Source organism: Tupaia chinensis, unplaced genomic scaffold, assembly GCF_000334495.1.
Source record: "Tupaia chinensis unplaced genomic scaffold, TupChi_1.0 Scaffold146052_1, whole genome shotgun sequence".
Taxonomy (NCBI): Eukaryota; Metazoa; Chordata; class Mammalia; order Scandentia; family Tupaiidae; genus Tupaia; species Tupaia belangeri.
Window position 1 is genome coordinate 225,620 of NW_006205908.1, and position 20,308 is coordinate 245,927.

The 20,308-nt window shown below is 38.0% G+C and overlaps 1 protein-coding gene across 1 annotated transcript in view; it reads right to left on the reverse strand.

Moving 5' to 3' along the window:
* ALDH1A1 (aldehyde dehydrogenase 1 family member A1) overlaps nucleotides 1-20,308 on the reverse strand; it is a 57,038-nt gene that overhangs the window by 20,869 nt on the left and 15,861 nt on the right. The window contains exons 3-7 of the mRNA XM_006168716.3: nucleotides 10,848-10,988; nucleotides 7,134-7,263; nucleotides 4,961-5,022; nucleotides 3,265-3,393; nucleotides 1,822-1,935 (exon numbers count right to left, since the gene is read on the reverse strand). Of these exons, the coding sequence (XP_006168778.1) occupies nucleotides 1,822-1,935; nucleotides 3,265-3,393; nucleotides 4,961-5,022; nucleotides 7,134-7,263; nucleotides 10,848-10,988 (576 nt within the window). The remainder of the gene's footprint in view (nucleotides 1-1,821; nucleotides 1,936-3,264; nucleotides 3,394-4,960; nucleotides 5,023-7,133; nucleotides 7,264-10,847; nucleotides 10,989-20,308) is intronic.

Below are 20,308 nucleotides of genomic sequence, written 5' to 3' on the forward strand. Positions count from 1 at the left end.
CTTTTTTTAATGCTAGTTGGCACTTTTCAGTAAAAGACATTGTTTATCATTTTTTTTCTTCATGAACCAGCTCCTATCAAGATTATTTTTCTATAGTTGTTTTTGTTTTTCCATCTCTAAAATGTTCTCTGTTTTGTAATATTCTTTATTATACGTTTTCCAAAGCTTTATTATTTATTGCTGGAAAGACTGTGAGGCATGCAATCTATAATTTGCCTCTTTCACGGCATTTGGCAAGTTTTTAAATATATGGTAAGCACCAAACTTGTGACTTAAAAAACCCAGAAAGAGATTCCAGGGAGCGTTTGAGCTGAGACTGAGGTGGGTTTTTCTGTGTGGCTTCCAAAATCATATTATTCATACCTAATTCTTTAATACTTATTTAGAAGTAGTTACCATTCTAGTTACAGAAGATAACAATGACTAGGACAGTCTTTGAGGATAGTTAACAAGGGTAAGGGAAAGACACATCACAAGTCAACGAGCATGTGCTCTCCTAGTTGTAGATCAGGGATAATGGGAACACAGGGAACACAGAGGGGAAGTTTTTTTTTTTTTTTCCTTTCCTTTTTTTTTTAAGAGAGAGAGACTTTTGCAATAGGGTGCATGCATTCGCCAGAGAGACAGAAAGTGAGAAATCACCCCTGGGAAGATGGTCCCACTGCAATCCCTTTACCTCCATTCTCCTTTCAAGATTTTGGGCATGCACACACATGAGCCCAGCATGAGTTTCAAGCTACTGGGTCCAGGACCCAAACCATGATCAATTGCATGGGAGTCTGTTGATATAACCATTATGCCATATGCTGTTCCCTACAGAGGAAAGTTTTAAGTTACCATGCTACTGGGATTGCAGAAAGTAGGAGAAAATTATAGAGGGAATATGCAGTGGAAGCTATGTTACAGTAGGTTGTGGTCATGCATTAAAAAATGGGGGACGAAGGGCCAGCCTATGGCCTAATAATTAAGGAAGTGGACCCCATCTGGCCAACCATACAGTTTGAGTCCCAGACCTAGTGGCTTGAAAAACACACAGAGCATGTGTGTGTGCCCAAAATCCCACAAAGGATGGAGAAATGGAGAAGGGATGTGGCATGACCATGCCCCATGGAGGGTGCTGCTCCCTTTCAACCACTACTTTCTGGTGAGCATATGTACCTACTGGCAACTAAAAGATACATGGGAATAAATAGGAAGTGATGGGACAGAGTGGGCAGAGATGGAGAAAAATTATACAGAGTGAAAGCTTCTCTTTCCATCCTGCTCTTTCTCCCAATGCCCATGACTGAGGTTCTTTTCTTCAATCCATTAGTTGGCCAAGTTGGAACAAGGGAGACATCAGAGTTTGGCTGGCCAACAGATGCACCCATGAAGCTGAATTTCTGGCTTCCTTTCAGAATATCCAGAGAAGAGAGAGCACCAAATAAGGAGCCAAGGGTGAGGCTCTTTTTTTTTTTAATTTTCATAAACTATAGGATAAAATTACACTCATTCATACAAATCCCTGTGGCCCAATTTATGTTTTCTATCATAAACTTTACTAATAATGTGACAAGGTCTCAGTGGCCATATTTATCATCGGAGAAGATAATGAGCACACTAAAACAGTCTGGTTCTTTTGAGTTTGTCAAAGGTATTTCATTTCATCCAAGCTACATCTGTGTATATTCTATAAACATTGCTGTAGGCTAGAATAAGGAACAAATCATTAAGAAGCTTTTGTTTTAAGGAAGTGTCAGCTCAAAAATGGTTACATAAAACATGCTTCTGACAGTTTGAGATGGAAACATGCTTAAGTCCTGGCCTGAGTAGTGATATTACCTCTGTTGAGCCCGTGAAGGCCACCTTGTCCACGTCCATGTGAGAAGAGATAGCTGCCCCTGCAGTAGGCCCATAACCAGGGACGATATTCACCACTCCAGGAGGAAACCCTGCCTAAAAGGTAAAGAGCAAAACAGTTACAACAGAACTAAGATTTAATTCCGACAGGAAGAGTGTACGGAATCGAGGCTACTTCTTTATGCTAACCTTGTAAGTTTCTCTACCAAGAAAAATTCACCTAAATGCTTTTATTCATTATTATTATTACTCTTTCATTTCTTAACTCATGCAAAAATAACCTTAAGAATGGGATCATTAAAGGACCATTTCTCTTCAGGGTAGGTCATTAGTTTATGGATCATTGCTCAGTCATGGTTGCCTCAAATTTCATAATGGTGATTCTGAAAGAGCGCTTCTATAAATGTGTTTGGTGATGTACTTATATAGAATTGAAGCAATGTATTTATGTTCCCCATCCACAAAAATAAGAATCTAAAGGAATCTTACATTTTTAATTTCCTGCTGTTGATTGCACAGGGTGTAATGGCTGAATGGCAAATTCCCATAGGCATTACATAATTAGTAAAATGTTAGGGAAGCACAATTATCCTCTTCATGATTAAACTTCACAGATTGATTTTCAAACCCAATTAAAGAATTCAGGTAGAAAGTAGTGTTAGCGGTGGAGTTAGGCACATTAAAATTTTATGTTTTCTGCATCAAAACACTTCATTTTGACATTTCTTTTTTCTATTTTTTTCCTCGAAATGATTCCCTAAATTATAAGTTTCTAGTGACTAATGCATATGTTTTATGTTTTGATAAGATGTGAAGGATAAGGGACAATGAATTGTTTGGCAAAAAAAAAGTACATATTGGAAAAATTTGAATAATTGATAAAAATAAGTTTCATGTGCTCTTTGTCATTTTTTAACAGGTAGATATATGCAGAGGGAATCATCATAGAAAATATAAACATATACATTCATGGACAGACGTGTTTGGAAGTAACATGGTCCAATATTATAAACAAGCATATTGGCATAGAGACCTCCAACTTCAGATAGAATGGTCTAAGTGCATTTGCAAAAATCACCAGGTCATTGGTGGTAGTTATAAGCCAACTTAACATCTCAACATTTGAAAGAACATTATATTAATTTCTATGTGAATTTATGTTCATGAGAATTAGACAAAAGAAATAAAAAGTGATTATGGGCAACTGATACCAAACTTGGAGTCTGGCTTTTGTCTGCATTTGGGCAGAGATTCACAAGAGTTGACTGCCAGAAAGCCCATCCAGCAGCCATGTTAAATGCATACCCACCACTGGACAGGGGCCATTTTTAAAGAGTGTATTTACAGTAGCACCAGATGATATCCCTTTTTATTAGGAAGTAGGACTCTTAAGTTCCTGTGCATATTTTGATTTAGAAAACTTACCTCTTTTATTAAAGATGCCACGTGAAGAGCAGTGAGGGGAGTTTGCTCTGCTGGTTTGACAACCACAGTGTTTCCACAGCTAAGAGCAGGCCCTATCTTCCAAATGAGCATAACCAACGGGAAATTCCACTAGAAAGCAATATACAACAAAAGAATCTTTGTACTGCTGAAAGGCACATTTGCTAATCTAACTTCTGCACTAGACACAGACCGTAGCTGTTAAACAGTAATGTAGTAGTTTTGTGCAATAATCTGGTGTAGTCTACTTAAGTTTATTGCTAGACACAATGAGTAAATGCTAAAAAGTTCTCAATAAACCAGATATGAGAAGGAAAATAAAATTGCTGCCTGGTTTGGCTAGTAAGCCCTTTGTAAGTTATTTGCAAATGTCTAAAAAATATGCAATTATTCCTTTGCTAGGGTCTTGACATTCCCCAACATTCATGTGTTGAGATCTGATTGTAATGAGATTAAGAAAACTTGACCCAATTATTATGTTGATGAGTGGGGCCTTTGGGAGGAGATTAGTGAGATGATAGTCAGGGTGGAGACACACAAGATTGAGTCCTGCTAGGTTATAAGGAAAGGAAGTGTGACAGACGGGGTCACATGGAATACAGATCATTTGCTCTTTGTGTTCCCACTACTCCTCATGTTCTGATGACCATCTTGTGACATAGCCAGCCTGATGCCAGTCTCATGCCTTTGGACTTTCCAGCCACTAGAATCATGAGTCAACTAAACCTCCTGGGTTTACAAATCACCCAACCCCATTTATTTCTGTGAGCAAGACAGTAATGGACTAAGACACATCCCCACAGGTCATTTATTATAATATTATTTAGTAGCATTTATTATAGGACAAATATCTTTAAAAAAAGATGCCTAGAGTCCAGAGGCTGAGTGTTTGGATACAAGTCTCTACTCAATCACTGACCAACCATGTGGAGATTGCTTCATCACAGGAAAGTGGAACATACTACCTATTATAGGTATTCAGGGTTATGTAGATTTTATATATTTTATTGAGATATTTGAACTAATAGGCCGCTTCATTGAAAATGTGGAAATGAGTGTATGCACACTTGTAATCCCAAAGAAAGGAGAAGTGGAGGAGAAGGGATTGTGACATAAACATGCCCCACCGGGGTGGGGTGGGAAGGCTGGTGTTTTCTCCCCCTCCTCTGTTTTACTCAAGCAAGCATAAACACTCCTCTAACAAGTTGAAAAAAATAAAATGAAATAAAAATAAAATGCCCCATAAAGTAAAAGGTTAATCTGTGTTGACAGTGTAATTTTAAAACACATGAGAGAAATATGACTGGATGTCAATAGGTTTATGTACAAGAAGCGTAGCCATGGGAAGAACAGGCTCATCAAATCCTACATTTACTCCATATTCAACAAATACATAAGCATCCATTTGTGTTGGAGAAAACTTTATCACCAAACCAAATAGAATGAAAACCTTTGGGGCCAGCAGGTAGTGTAGGGTTTAAAGGCATTGGATTCCCACATGGCCAACCACGGTTTGAGTCCCGGACCTGGTGGTTTGCTTTTTCACTTTCCCTTTCTTTCTGTCTCTCTCTGATCAAATTAATAATAATAATAACAAATGGAATTAAATAAATAAATACTTCTAAAAAAGAATGAGAATTTTTTCTTTAATTAAAAATTATAGAGGATACCAACTTACAGGAATGATTTGACCACATACACCAATAGGTTCATGTCTTGTATAAGTAAAAAAGTTTCCATCTGGAAAACAGAACACAAAAACATTCAGACATAGATAAATATATTTGACTTTCAGAGAATGGTGATTTATGGCTGATGTAAGAAGAAGATGTAGAGAATTTTTTTTTTTTTTGAGAGTTTTTTTCACTATAGGGCGCGTGCGCTCGCCCGACAGACAGAGAGAGACATAGAGGCAGAAAGCGAGAAATCACCCCCCAGGGGGGATGGTCACGCCGCAATCCCTTCTCCTCCATTCTCCTCTTGGGATCTTGGGCACGAACGCACACGTGCCCGGCGTGAGTTCTAAGCCACCGGGTCCGGGACGCGAACCGCGGTCGACTACGTGGGAATCCAGCGACATAGCCATTACGCTAACTGCTGGTTCCCGAGAATTTTTTTTAAGAAACACATCTCACACTATTTACAAATGAATAATTGAGTGCTCGAATAGTATAATAACTTGGAATGATAAGAGTCATAAAACTGAGTTAAGCTAAAGCAAGGAACCAAAACTGGAAAAGGTCTGAACGATAATTAATTCTACCTTTCATCATCTAGGAGGGCTATTTTCTATATCATCTTTATTCTCTAAGTTTTGTAGAAAAGGAATGAGAAAGGGGCAGATCTCCAGCTACAAAAAAGAGAACTATATTCAAATGTGTTTCTGGCAGCTCAAAGTTCTATGAGTAATAGTAGATCCTTTTAGAGTAATATAATTTCTTTAACTAGTAAAATTAATGAACAGGCCAGCAGGTAGAGCAGGTAGTTAAGGTACTGATCCCACATGGCTGACTCTGGTTAGAGTCCTGGACCTGGCTTAGAAAACATGCCAACCATGTGTGCATGCATCCCCAAAATCCCAAGTTGAGAACGGAGGAAAAGGGATTGTAACCATCTCCTCTGGGGATGAGCTCTCACTTTCCCTCTCTCCCTTTCTCTGTCTCACCCTCTGTCTCTCTCCAATGGGTGTATACTCCCTATTTCAAAATTCTAAAGTAATAATAATAAATCTTTCTATGAATTATAAGCCTTTCCTATCTTTTTTTCTAAAATGTTCTTATTTTGCCTACCAAACAATAAAAACAAACTCTCTTGGGCTATGAATTTTTTAAAAAGTCAGAAATTAAAAAAAAAAATCAACTTAGATTTAACTTACTAATGTGCCCAAAATTTGATGTGATAATCCTGAAAGTGACATTGTGCTTCATGCTGTTTCTGTTCTTGTTCCCACAGAAGCCTTCTGGCTATCACAGCACAAGCTCTTATCAAGATTAATTTGTTACTTCAAATGGTTTCTCTCATTTGTTGAAAGTAAAGTAAGACAATTACTAAAATAACCAATTGGTACTGCCACAGTGTCACTCTCCTCTTAGAATTTCCTGCCGTTCACTTTTTTTCTTTTTTTTTTTTTTCCTGTCTTTCACTTATAACCTCCTGAAAGCTCCAATTAGATTCACATCAGGGCCGGTCCTGGAGGGTGCTATGTTCTTAAAATAAATACTTTGAGATAAATTAAATTCTACTCATAGTGTTTCCCAAATTGATACTATTCATATTTCAAATGACTTATGTTTTCTTTTTATCTATCCCACAGTATAGATTCTACTGAAATGGCATATACATACAACATTCACACACGAAAATTCCTAACTCAGGCTATAAACACAGTTTCATTTTGCTTTGAAGCTATTTGAAACAAATCAAGGTGAATTAGTTTGTTTAATTAATCTGGTCTAGGTATGCTGAGTTTAACCAGGCACAAATGACCGTAACTGACTCAGACTGGAACATTCAGAGAGGCTTAAATAATTACATTACGGAAATAGTGTAAAAGTTACTACTGAAATAAAACCCTGGTAAATAATTTCAGAGGCTGACTTTAAAAAGTTTGGACAGTTGCCTCCAATCGGTAATTATGGTTATCAGATTTTAATATTTTCTAAAATATCCATAATGATGATGCTGAAACAACTTGAAAAGCTATTTGATGAATTTGAACTTCCAGGTTCCGAACTGTACTGTCTCAAAGCCACAGGGAAAATAATTTGCCATGTTCGGTTGACATCATTTACAAGGAGAGTTTGAAGCTATTCTGTTCTATAGTAATCACACCCCTTCCCAAAGTTACTTACCAATTGGTATCGTGCGACCCTGGATCTTGTCAGCCCAGCCTGCACAATAGCGCAGCGTTTTAATACAGCCTCCTAAATCCATCAGATATGCATTGGAAAACAGTTTCCCACCATTCATCGACTCCATTGTCTGAAAAACAGATCAAATTCCAATTTAAAAAAACTCATAAAAAAGTTAGTTTAAAAATTGTATATAAGGGGACCAGCAGTTAGCATAATGGTTATGTCACCGGACTCCCGCGTAGTCGACTACGGTTTGCATCCCGGACCCGGTGGCTCAAAACTCACACCGGGCACATGTGCGTGCGTGCCCAAGATCCCGAGAAAAGAATGGAGGAGAAGGGATTGCAGTGTGGCCATCCCCCCTGGGGGGTGATTTCTCTCTTTCTGTCTCTCTGTCTCTCTCTGTCTGTCTGGCGAGCACATGTGCCCGATAGCAAAAACCTATTAAAAAAAAAAAAGAGTTACAAAAATTATATATAAGGGCCAGCAGGTGGTGTGGTGGTTAAGGCGCTGGATGCTCCCACATGGCTGACAGACCCAGATGGCCTGCTTTCTCACTTCCCCTCTCTCTCGTTGTATCTCTCTGGACAAATTAATAATAAATGAAAGAATAAATAAAATGAAATAATTCTTTAAAAATTATGTGTGTGTGTGTGTATGTAGTCAATAGTTTGAATAATTATGTGTTTCAGAATTTTAGATATAGAAAGAATTTTGTTATCTTGTCTACCTCTTTTTAAAAAGGAGACTGAAAATAATTAAAATGATTTGCTTAAGGTCACATAACAAGATCTGGGCAGAAAGGGTAGCAAGATTCTGGTTTCTAACCACCAGTGTACTTTGAATACATTCCGACTGTCCTGTGGCTAACTAGCTTTTAGAAACTGGTCACAGTTTGATAAATACAAAGCTTATGAGGATGATTCTTACTCTCCTTATAGCAGTTTCAGTAAGAGTTCACTTTTGTTTTTTCTTTAAGGTTTTGCACTTGTGAGAGAGAGAGACAGGGAATGAAAGAGAGGGAAAGTGAGAAGCTACTCCCAAGGTTGGCCACACCACAGTCCCTTCTCCTCCCTTCTCTTCTTGTGATTTTGGGCATGTACACAGATGCGACTGGCATGATTTTCAAGCCACCAGCCAGCCATCTGGGAATCTAGCGCCTTAACCATCATACCACTGGCCCACCAACAAGACTGCACTTACATAATCTAAATGGTGGGTGACAATTTAGTGATAGTAGCTATTAACTGTATGGGCCAAGGAATCGTTCCCTTTACCTGCTAAAGTTTCGGAAATTTAAGTCTATGAAATTGACTTCAAACAGATTAACAGAATTTTTAAAAATGGTTTGCAAATTCATTGCATGCACAGGGGTGTCACAAGGAAGAAAAGTGATCTCGAACAAAGAAATGAAATATGGACAGTCATAGGCCCTCTTCAAAGGGGAGGTGTGAGGGGGCATGCAGGCAACTTAGGGTAGAGTGTGTGATTTTTTTTGTGGGGAAAGAATGAATGTGGCTAGATAACAGGTGATGGTCTGACAAAGTCCATCGGGGCCTCCATGCGAATCAACCTCCTCCCAGTGAGATTCCTGGGGAGGAGATCCAGGACAATCAAATTCTTTCTTGGAGGATTCAGTCCATCTAGACAGATAAGGAATATTCATAGAAAGCCTCTCCTTGCTGTTGGAAGAGAAGGGAGTAAGTAGGAGCAGAGGGCAAGAGCAGTTTCTCTTCTCTTCAGTTTCACAGAACACAGCATGCCAGAGCCCATGATTTAGGGTACAACTTTCTGAATCCCAACATAGTGATGCCTAAATAATCATTTTCAGTTTTTGCAATCCATCTAGATATAATGAATCTGTTCACCCAGATGAGTAATAACCTGCAATTCTTGAGCAGAATTTTTAATCATGGAACTCCCTGTTTTGTCATTATCCTCATCATTTGAAGAGCCAGGCTATAAAATTCAGCATTTTTTTTTTTTAATTTTCAAAACTATTATAGGATGACCTATATTCTTTTTTATTCTCCCCCTTTTTTAAAGCAGAATTTTAAGAAGCTCTTTGGAATCCAGTGTTCTGCTTTATCTGGTAAGACTTTTTACAGGTGATAAACCATTAAAGCTCTTCTGTCTCTCTGTTGTACTGTCTACTTTCTCAAAATTTAATCAAATACGATTTTTGTATGCCTGCTTTTTTCCTCATAAGAGTTTATGCTGACAGAGGCAGTCAACACTGTACTCCACATATCAGGTAAGTGAGAAAAGCAAGAAAGAAAAACTGGTAGAGCATAAATTGTTGGCACACATCGCGAATGTGGTGTTCCTTCTTGAAAACAATGAATATAGTATTAGCTTTGATTTGATTATTGCACACTGAATGCATGCTTTGAAATTCTATATTACACCACACAAATATGTATAACAATTAAATGTAAATACGAAATTGTACAATACAATAGAAAAAAAGAAAAAAAGAAAATGAGCAAAGCCACTGGATAGCAAATTCTGCTTTTTTCCTACAGGACATTTTGGTTAATATAGTTTTATTGCACAAAGCTTGTGTTTTTATTTTCTTATATTTTGAATTATGATGATCCTTTGATTAAATAATGAGTAGTTCTTTGATTAACTATAATTGCTAATGGCTGATTTTTAAAAATGTAGTCTTTGTTATGGCCACTTTCAGATTCTAAAGGTAATAAAAATTTACTCTGAAATCTGATCTTGTAATGGTTTGTTAAATTGCCTTCATTGTAATACCCAACTGAGAGGACAAAAACAAGGAAATGCTCTCCATTCCTTATTAAACAGTGACTCATGTAACTGCTAAAATGTTTTTTAAAAATACATATAAAAATAACTCTAAAAACACATCATGATTAGATTATTTTCTTCATGCTTTATGTCCTTCACCTGCAAAAAGAACATCAATTAATTATGATCATTGTAAATAGACACATTTCAGGAGGCTATTTATTAAATACTTTGGTTGCTATACTAGGGAAAAATAAGATTTATTTTAGAGAAATATTTTGGATACTTTGAGCAAACATATTGTGATTTTCCATTAGGAGTGTTCACTGGCCAAGTAAATTTAAGAAACTATGTATAGGATGCCAGGAGATTCACTCTGTGTATGACCTTGTTAAAAGTCTGAGGTGTTGGGGGGACCAGTATTTAGCGTAATGGCTATGTTGCTGGACTCTTATGTAGTCGACCGCGGTTCGCATCCCGGACCCGGTGGCTTAAACTCACGCCGGGCACGTGTGCATGCGTGCCCAAGATCCCGAGAGGAGAATGGAGGAGAAGGGATTGCAGTGTGGCCGTCCCCCCGGGGGGTGATATCTCACTTTCTATCTCTCTGTCTCTGTCTGTCTGTCTGGTGAGCACAAAAATCTCTTAAAAAAAAGTCTGAGGTGTTTTAGAGTTAAGAAAAGACACTTGGTATGACTTAGGGTTTGCTAAAGTTCTAACTGTATAATTTTTATTATGGGAGCAAAAATGAACATCACCCAGAACTGAAGTACAGATTACTATTTAAGAGAATAAGCTCAATAGGTAATGGTCCTCTCCAAGATCTGAGAGATGAAGCTTTTCATTTTATTTGTAGAGGGCATATAGTCACCACTAATACCAAAACAACTTGTCAATGAAACAACGCATGCTTTGGAGAGCTCTTGGTTCCTATCCAGTTTGGTTAATACTCACAGCCAGCAGTAGACGATCTCTTTCAATTAAATCGGCCAACTTGTACAGTAGTCGACCCCGCTCTGAAGCATCCATAGTACGCCATGGAGAGCCGATCTGAAAAGCCTGTCTTGCAGCCTTCACTGCTTTGTCAACATCCTCCTGTAAGTCAAAGCAAATTCAATTCAGTGGGCTAAACACTGTGGATTAGCAACTTTGATGGCAACAACTGTATACCATAGACTGAAGTTTCTCATAAACAGGAATTATGTCTCCATAGGCTAGAATGATGAGTTCCAATCATCTAGCACTTGACTGCCTAGAATATAAAGGTTATAATCTTTTCATAGTAGCTATCATTAGAGGGCTTAGCATATCATTGGTAAACAATGTTACCATAGCATTTCAAGTACTGTTCTGACAACTTTACACCTATTAGCTCATTGAATTCTTAATAATTTCATAGGACAAATATGTCCCCAAATGAAGAAAAGGAAGCAAAGGCAAAGGAGACTTGCCCAGAGTCAATTATTAAAAGTAGCCGAACTGGGTTTCATACCAAGCCCATCTGACCAGGGAATTTTCTCATCATCTATTACATTCCTTTGGTGACTGGGTTACTACAGTTCCAGGAAAAGCTCAAGATTAAAAATGAAACTATCTCCTTTGGTCTCTGGTGTCTCTATAGCCTCTCTACTCTCACGAGGAGCCCAGTGAAGGGTGAATAAAAACCTTTCATTGCTGTTGAAATGTAAACATTATAAACATGTACTCATTCCTTTTGTGTAGAGGGGAAAGGCACAGTAAGTGATGCATCTGGTATGTAGAAGGGCCTGCATTTCTCAGTAGGGTACAAAGAAATGTTTTCCAATTCCTAATTAGGCAAAGGTAGTTGATTATTAAAGATGCACTGCTTAAAACTATACAAATTTGAACAAAGTCAAAAATAAAGTGATTCCACACTTAGTGTAGCCTACTTATCTTTACTTATACCATTTGTTCTCGATTGTGGTTTTTAAACCAGGCACGCTTTTCCTCCTAGGATTATTCCTCAATCCACCTCAGTTACAAATTTCACCCTGGCCATTCCATTCCCCTACAGACCTCTCTTCAGACCTTTTCTGAGCCCCTGCTGTAAACATTACCACCACTTCTTTCATTACCACTGCACATGTCCTTTTCTTTTCCCATCAAATCATTTGCAAACACCTCAAAGGTGTGGATCATTCCAAAACTTGTTTATGCGTGATAATGACCACTACATAGAATGGTGTATGTTTAATAAATCATAGCTACTCTACAGGCCACTAAGTTGTAACTTTTGAGGAATAGGGGTACAGAATTATCCTATATTCTTAAAAAGTTGCCCCAAATTAAGCTGAATCCCTTCTAAGGATGATACCTCCTTCTTGGAGAAGCATGGACCTCATATTAATATCCCTTCCCTTAAGATATATTCAATTAAGAAGCTCCAGACAGATTTCCAAATTTAAAAGCCTGCAAATACAAGCAAATCTTTTTTTTTTCTTTTTCTTGAGAGAGAGATTTTTGCTACAGTGCATATGTGCTTACCAGAAAGACAGAGAGAGACAGACAGAGAGACAGAAAATGAGAAATCACCCGTCGGTGGGAACAGCTACACTGCAACCCCTTCTCCATTCTCCTTTTGGGATTTTGGGCATGCATGTACCCATGCCCTGTGTGAGTTTCAAGCCACTGGATTTGAACTTCAAATCATAGTTGGCCATGAGGGAGTCCAGCAACATAGCCATTACACTATCTGCTGGTTCCAGCAAATAATTTTTATAGTATTTATCACCAAACTAAGTTGGTCAAGGACAAGTGGCATATTTTAAAAGTGTAATATTGTGTGATGAAGTGATAATATACGCTGACTACAAGCAAAGATTCTTTTGCTATAATACATTACATGCTGATGTAGCTCATTGTCTAACTTTTGAGAGAACAATTAGTATATGTAATAAACTATGTGCACTTATTGCTTGCTTTTCAAGAAACACATAGTGTATATTTAGGGCATTCGGTTAGTCACATTGCATACATTTGGATGTTGTTTCATATCATAGGTTCTAACATTTTTCAGGTTAAAATTAGAGAAAACTGTTAAGGAGAAGAAAAAAAAAATGCGAACCACAAGCATCCAAGATTGCCGCATGGTCTGTGGATACCACAGCTTGTGAAATACATGCTATTCTGTGTTTAAAAAGACTGTGTTACCCAGCTTTCATTTGGATCATTTTGCTCAGTGTTCTGACATTGACCTTTGCTGGACAGGCATCCTGCCCCCCAAGAGGATATGGAAAAACTGGCTTCAAGACAGTAATTCTGCCATATGGTACACATATCCCTAGACAATGCTGCTATAAATACGGACATTCTTGTGGCATGTCTTCAGGGTGATGTCCTCCTTTTAAGAAATTTTATATTTAATCTTCCAGGTGAAGAGATAGCATCATGGCAGTAAATATATAGTTTGAACAAAAGAGCACCAAAAATCAATTCTGATTCCTACTTATTAGCTATATATGTTTCAAGAGATCCAATTGTCTCTACACCTATCTAAAGAACATGCCTCTCCCAAGCATTATTTCTCACCAGTCTGCTAATGGTGGAATAGTGAAGAAAGATTAAAATATAATCAAAGAAGAGAGACATAAAATCAACTCATCATTCCAGCATGTAATTATAATTTGTGAAAAATATTTTAAAGTGAAATATGTTGTGACATGATTTCTCTAGATTCAGTTTTCTTTTATTTAAAGTTGATGTACTTCTTCCATGAATGAGAAAGAGAGAGACAGACAAAGAGGCAAAGAGACATAGAAAGACAGCACTGTCTATAGAGCCTTGATGCAGCAATCCACTCCCAGTTTTGGCCAGTGTTGGATCACAGGCACATCTGTACTCAGCATACTTAGGGAGGTCTCCAGGTACAAACCCAGAACCTTCCCATGTGCTCCAGTATTGCAAAGCTTTGCATTTTACCACTGTGCCCCTGCTTCAGCATTGCAAAGCTTTGCATTTTACCACTGTGCCCTTGTCTGATCACTAAGGTTCAGTTTTCTGGTCTTTAAAATAGAGGTAGTTTAATCTCACAGTATTGTGTAGAAGATGTGAAAATGTAACACTTGATATACATTTCATGGGACAGGCATTATGTTAATGTTTATTAAGTGAAGGAAATTATTATTGTAGTCCTAGTTACAACATTAATCTTGTATTCCTAGCTATAAAATTGATCTTAAAGTAACTCTTAGCAGTTCTAGTATATTTTAATCCTTCAGTTTTCATGATCCTATACTATTTTAGGCTTTTATTATTTCATAATGTTCATAGTCTTTCCCAACTTTATCCTCTATCTTCCACAAGCTGTCTCACCTATATCTTCTTTAAATAATTTTGTCCCATCACTTTCCTTTTCAAAGGTTTACAACTTTTTTTGTGTGAGTGTGTATAGTCCCAAGGGCAAATCCTCTGCTTAGTTTAGTTTTCAAAGCCTAATATTTGGGGCCCATCTTATCTACCCAAACTTAGAGTTCTCATTTATATTTTACTCTATTAGGACAATTCCTTTTCACCTTTTCTCTTATAATTCTCCTTGTCTGGCATGTTCTATCAGCACATTTCTTTACTTTCAAAAAAAATTAAAAACTTACATTTTAATACCCAGCTAAAATAGCACAATTTACTTAATCCCTCACCAGGCTAATTCAGCTTTATGGTAGCTATTTAAGAGCCTACTAAGCTCCAGGAACTAAGAAGTCCTTTATAGACACACAAATTACTACTATATAGTTAAGTATCAGGAATCTTGTTATGTAGGTAAGTAGACTTCAGTTCATGAATGTGAAAACCTGTAGAGTGCAGAAAAAAATGTGATGCCATATCTGACTCTAAAATCTGGTTCATATAGCTCTACAAGGCTGCTCTAATATGATCTCCTTACAATGGCTATTTACCACTATCTGTATTATAAGCTATAATACTTCTTACTATTCTGGGGCCAAAATTGGCAATTAATAAACATTTAATAATTTGGTTACCCATCTTATAAGCTCATCATGTTACACTGATTTTATGTAAGGCTACAACTTATGTAACTATTTACTCATATTACATTTATATAATAAAGCACATTTTGCTGGATTCCATCATATAATAAAACTTTTCATTATTCAGAACTCTTAGGCATAATAATTCGTGAGGTTTTTTTCTTGTTTGGTTTGGTTTATTTGTTTTTAATTTCTAAACTACAATTTCTCTTGTTTTTGTTTTTATTTTGTTTTAAATTCAGTACTGGAATTTCTAGGTTCATTTTGAATTAACTATAGATTTGCCACCATCAGGAATACTTTTGCCTATAGCATTTTAAATGCATTATTGTTGGATTTTTTTTAAAAGAAGGGCCTGTGAGCTAAATATATGAAGACAGTTCAAAAGAAGATGAGGTATCAGATGCCTCTGAAGCAGACTTATGAAGGACTGAACTCTTCAATCCTAAATGGTACGTTTCCGTATTAAATTCATTCACAGATAGAGAAAATAGTTATCAGACCAGTTTTACCTTTACACCTGTCATAGGCACTTACTTTAATGGACATTTACTATTATCCTCAACAATTATTCATTAGGTCATGCTTTAGTATTAGAAGCAGTTTTCAGGATTAGTCAAGATAGCCTAAAAGAACCATTGAAGTGAAAAGAAAACAGTTCCCACCCACACCTGTGCTTTGCTTTGCAACCTCCATTTGTTCTTGCTCCTCCTCCTTCCTTTATAATACCATTGAAAGGCGGTTTATAGTCCATTGTTAGCTCCATTCTACTCACATATTAAATCCCTAAACCTCTTGGCTCATTAGCTAAAGGAGTCAGTTCCAGAATATTAGGTTCACGGTGACTATGTGATCGACTAGACTGTACCTTTCACTACGCAATGTAAGAAGAGTTTACTGTATGTTTGTTGGTAACATTATGAGACCAGTAATAATCATTTAGAAACAAAAGATTTTGAATAATTAAAGCAAAATGTGACAAAAAGGGCCAGCAGATGGTGTGGTGGTTAAGGCACATGACTGACCACAGTTTGATTTCTGGACCTGGCCACTTGAAAAATCACACCTGGAAAGTGCATGTACAAGCCCAAAATCCCAAGAAGAGAATGGAGGAGAAGGCCATCTCCCCTGGGAGGTAACTTCTCACTTTGCTTCTCATTGTCTCTCTCTCTCTCTCTCTCTTTCTTTGGCAAGTGCACATGCCCTATGGCAAAAACTTTAAAAACAAAAATGTGACTCTAAGTGTGGTAGATGTTAAGCAAATAGTTGCTTACAATGAACAGTTTGTATCATGAACAGTGATCCCATATCCAGATATCTCAATAAGTATTGTGCCCTGCTCAGAAGCTTTATGAGAAGTTAGTGAGTGACCTTGATCTCTTCTCTGAGCAGGAGTAATTATCCATAAGCAAAGAATAAATCAATGACAAACATTCTAAGGCTCCTTATATGCTCATCAGGTTTCCCTTACCATGCTTCAGGAAGAAGGTGAATTCCACAACCTGTGTGAAGAAAAATCTTCAGTCTGCCTAACAAGATTTCCACTGAAACCCTAGGCACTGAGATTTTTCAGTGAAACTAATCCCAGTGGCAAAGCAAAATGTTCAAAGCTTCAGAGCTCAAACATCCAGAATATTTTTTGTTTCTTCATTGCAAACTGCAAACAGATCTGTAGTCTCTCTCTCTTAAATGGCATTTTTACTTTTGGGAAGAGAGCAAGCAGGTAACTCTCGGGGTTTATAATTCTCTCACTTTGCCCTACATTGCTTTTTTCATCTTTCTAGCCTTTCTATAGCTGCTCAGGTAACTAGAGTGATATTGAAAGTGAGTTGTATGTATTACTACAAGTTCCTAATAGGAGATATTCATTCTTCATTGCTAAATGTGAAGAATACATTTTTCTCTTATTTAGGGAACAGCTCATAGGATGTAGTCCCTTGCTTGAGATCATCAGTATTTCTCTGTCCAAATTTGGTCTTGTACACTTCATGGAGATGCAGCATAATTGTCACAGCATGGGTTCCACTCATTAGCTTTCTTACCTGTCAAAATCCATAGTCCCTACTAAGTGCTAATACTTGAGAGGAGATACAATTTATGGCTTAAAACTGTAGTTTGATAGTTCTTAAAATATATTTTCCCACTTCTACCCCAACTGGCAATATCAGCATCACCCAAGAACTTGTCAAAACTACAAATTCTCAGGCCTCACTGGTGAGTTTATTATTATGATCTAAATTTTTATTATTGAAATGAGCTCTTGACATGGGTGAGATTGGGCAATCTGTGTTTCATCAAGCCTCCTAGGGAGTTTTGATGCAGGCTAAATATTGAGAACCACTAGCTTCATCAATAGCCAGTTTAGTCCTGTGTTCTTAAAGTGAGGTATGTGGGGTATATGGAGATTCAAAACTTGACAGAAGAGAATATTCCATTGGTGTACTAACTACGGTGTGGCAGATACTGAAAACAGAAATGTGAGAGCTAGTGTTGATCTCTGCCAGAAGCAGGTTGCCTTACATATATTAACCAATAACTGTGTAACTCAAAGGTTATAATACAGGCAGATTCAACATTTTATAAAGGCATATATAAGTGGGGCCAGCAGGTAGCATGCTGGTTAAGGTGCTTCCACATAGCTGACTGTGGTCTGAGTCCCAGAACTGGTGACTTGAAAATTATGCCAGGAACGGGTGCAGATGTGCCCAAAATCCCAAGAGGAACATGGAGGAGAGGAGATCATGGCATGGCCATACCCTCTGGGGAGTGATTTCTCACTTTCCTTCTCACTGTCTCTCTTTGGCAAGTGCATGTGCCTATGGTAAAAACCTCAAAGATAAATAAATAATTAAATATATACATAAATAAATAAAGGCACAAAGAAAAGCAATTCTACCTGGGAAAGTTAGAGAAGGCTTTTAAGAATGCTAACAACTGAGGTTTTATTATGTGCCTACTTCTGTGGAAGCTTTTTCATATTTCCTTCATTAATCCACCCTTTCCTACAGTTTTCCTATCTTCTGGTTTTACATAAAAGGGAACAGAGGGTTAAGTCCAAATGTGGAACTTTGTGTTTCTCCTATAGGTGGAAACTTGCACCAGGTCCCCAGGACTGCACAGTGGACATGCACAGAGACAGTGATATAAAGTCCGAGGAGGGACACTGGGCCTGGTGAAGCTCGAACTCCTAGGTTTATCAGATGACTTGGACCAGAGGCCAGAAACAGGGGTTGAATAATATTAAAAGGGAAGCTTTGTGTGTGGACTTTCCCTCAGAGGCAGTGAGAAGTCCTTGAAAAATTTATACACTGGTAAACTCTTTGGTATGTAGAGTCAAATCTGAAAGCAGGTGACATATGTCTCTGCTTTCTTCTGTTTTTACTTCTCAGATTGTAGCGCACTGTGGCTAAACTGCCCTCCTGCCCTTTATGCATTCCGAGAGTATTGCAGCCTGAATCCAAAAGGGCCCCTCGAGTCTACTGCTCCCTCAAACAGGTTTTCATGGCTTACTATCTTGAGATTCATAATCTCCTTGATTAGGGTAAAAGGAATGAAAGGATGAAGATTGAACAGGAAAGAGTGATTGTTATTAGTCCTGTGTTCTTAAAGTGAGGTATGTGGGGTATATGGAGATTCAAAACTTGACAGAAGAGAATATTCCATTGGTGTACTAACTACGGTGTGGCAGATACTGAAAACAGAAATGTGAGAGCTAGTGTTGATCTCTGCCAGAAGCAGGTTGCCTTACATATATTAACCAATAACTGTGTAACTCAAAGGTTATAATACAGGCAGATTCAACATTTTATAAAGGCATATATAAGTGGGGCCAGCAGGTAGCATGCTGGTTAAGGTGCTTCCGCATAGCTGACTGTGGTCTGAGTCCCAGAACTGGTGACTTAAAAATTATGCCAGGAACGGGTGCAGATGTGCCCAAAATCCCAAGAGGAACATGGAGGAGAGGAGATCATGGCATGGCCATACCCTCTGGGGAGTGATTTCTCACTTTCCTTCTCACTGTCTCTCTCTGGCAAGTGCATGTGCCTATGGTAAAAACCTCAAAGATAAATAAATAATTAAATATATACATAAATAAATAAAGGCACAAAGAAAAGCAATTCTACCTGGGAAAGTTAGAGAAGGCTTTTAAGAATGCTAACAACTGAGGTTTTATTATGTGCCTACTTCTGTGGAAGCTTTTTCATATTTCCTTCATTAATCCACCCTTTCCTACAGTTTTCCTATCTTCTGGTTTTACATAAAAGGGAACAGAGGGTTAAGTCCAAATGTGGAACTTTGTGTTTCTCCTATAGGTGGAAACTTGCACCAGGTCCCCAGGACTGCACAGTGGACATGCACAGAGACAGTGATATAAAGTCCGAGGAGGGACACTGGGCCTGGTGAAGCTCGAACTCCTAGGTTTATCAGATGACTTGGACCAGAGGCCAGAAACAGGGGTTGAATAATATTAAAAGGGAAGCTTTGTGTGTGGACTTTCCCTCAGAGGCAGTGAGAAGTCCTTGAAAAATTTATACACTGGTAAACTCTTTGGTATGTAGAGTCAAATCTGAAAGCAGGTGACATATGTCTCTGCTTTCTTCTGTTTTTACTTCTCAGATTGTAGCGCACTGTGGCTAAACTGCCCTCCTGCCCTTTATGCATTCCGAGAGTATTGCAGCCTGAATCCAAAAGGGCCCCTCGAGTCTACTGCTCCCTCAAACAGGTTTTCATGGCTTACTATCTTGAGATTCATAATCTCCTTGATTAGGGTAAAAGGAATGAAAGGATGAAGATTGAAAAGGAAAGAAAATGATGAAGATTGAACAGAAAAGAGTGATTGTTAATAATTAATGTGACCATGATACCATTAACAGTATCATCCTTGGTTTGGCTGACTTTATCTACATCTATTAGTGCAGAAAGTAAGTATCTCTTTCTATCTTTTTTTTGAGAGGATTTTGCTATAGGGCGTGTGTGCTCGCCAGAAAGACAGAGAGGGACAGAGAGATAGAAAGCGAGAAATCACCCCCAGGGGGGATAGCCATGCTACAATCCCCTCTCCTCCATTCTCCTCAGTATCTCCACAGTATCTCTTTTCATCTTATCTTATAGAGATTTAAAGATTGGTAACTTCTGAACAACTTAAGACAAGAAAATTATTTTGAATTAAACTTAAGAAACACATATAGGGGAACCAGCAGTTAGCGTAATGGCTATGTTGCTGGACTCCCATGTAGTGAACCGCAGCTCGCGTCCCGGACCTGGTGGCTTAAAACTCACTCTGGGTGCGTGTGCGTGCATGCCCAAGATCCCAAGAGGAGAATGGAGGAGAAGGGATTGCGGCATGACCATCCCCCCTGGGGGGTGATTTCTCACTTTCTGTCTCTCTGTCTCTCTCTGTCTGTCTGG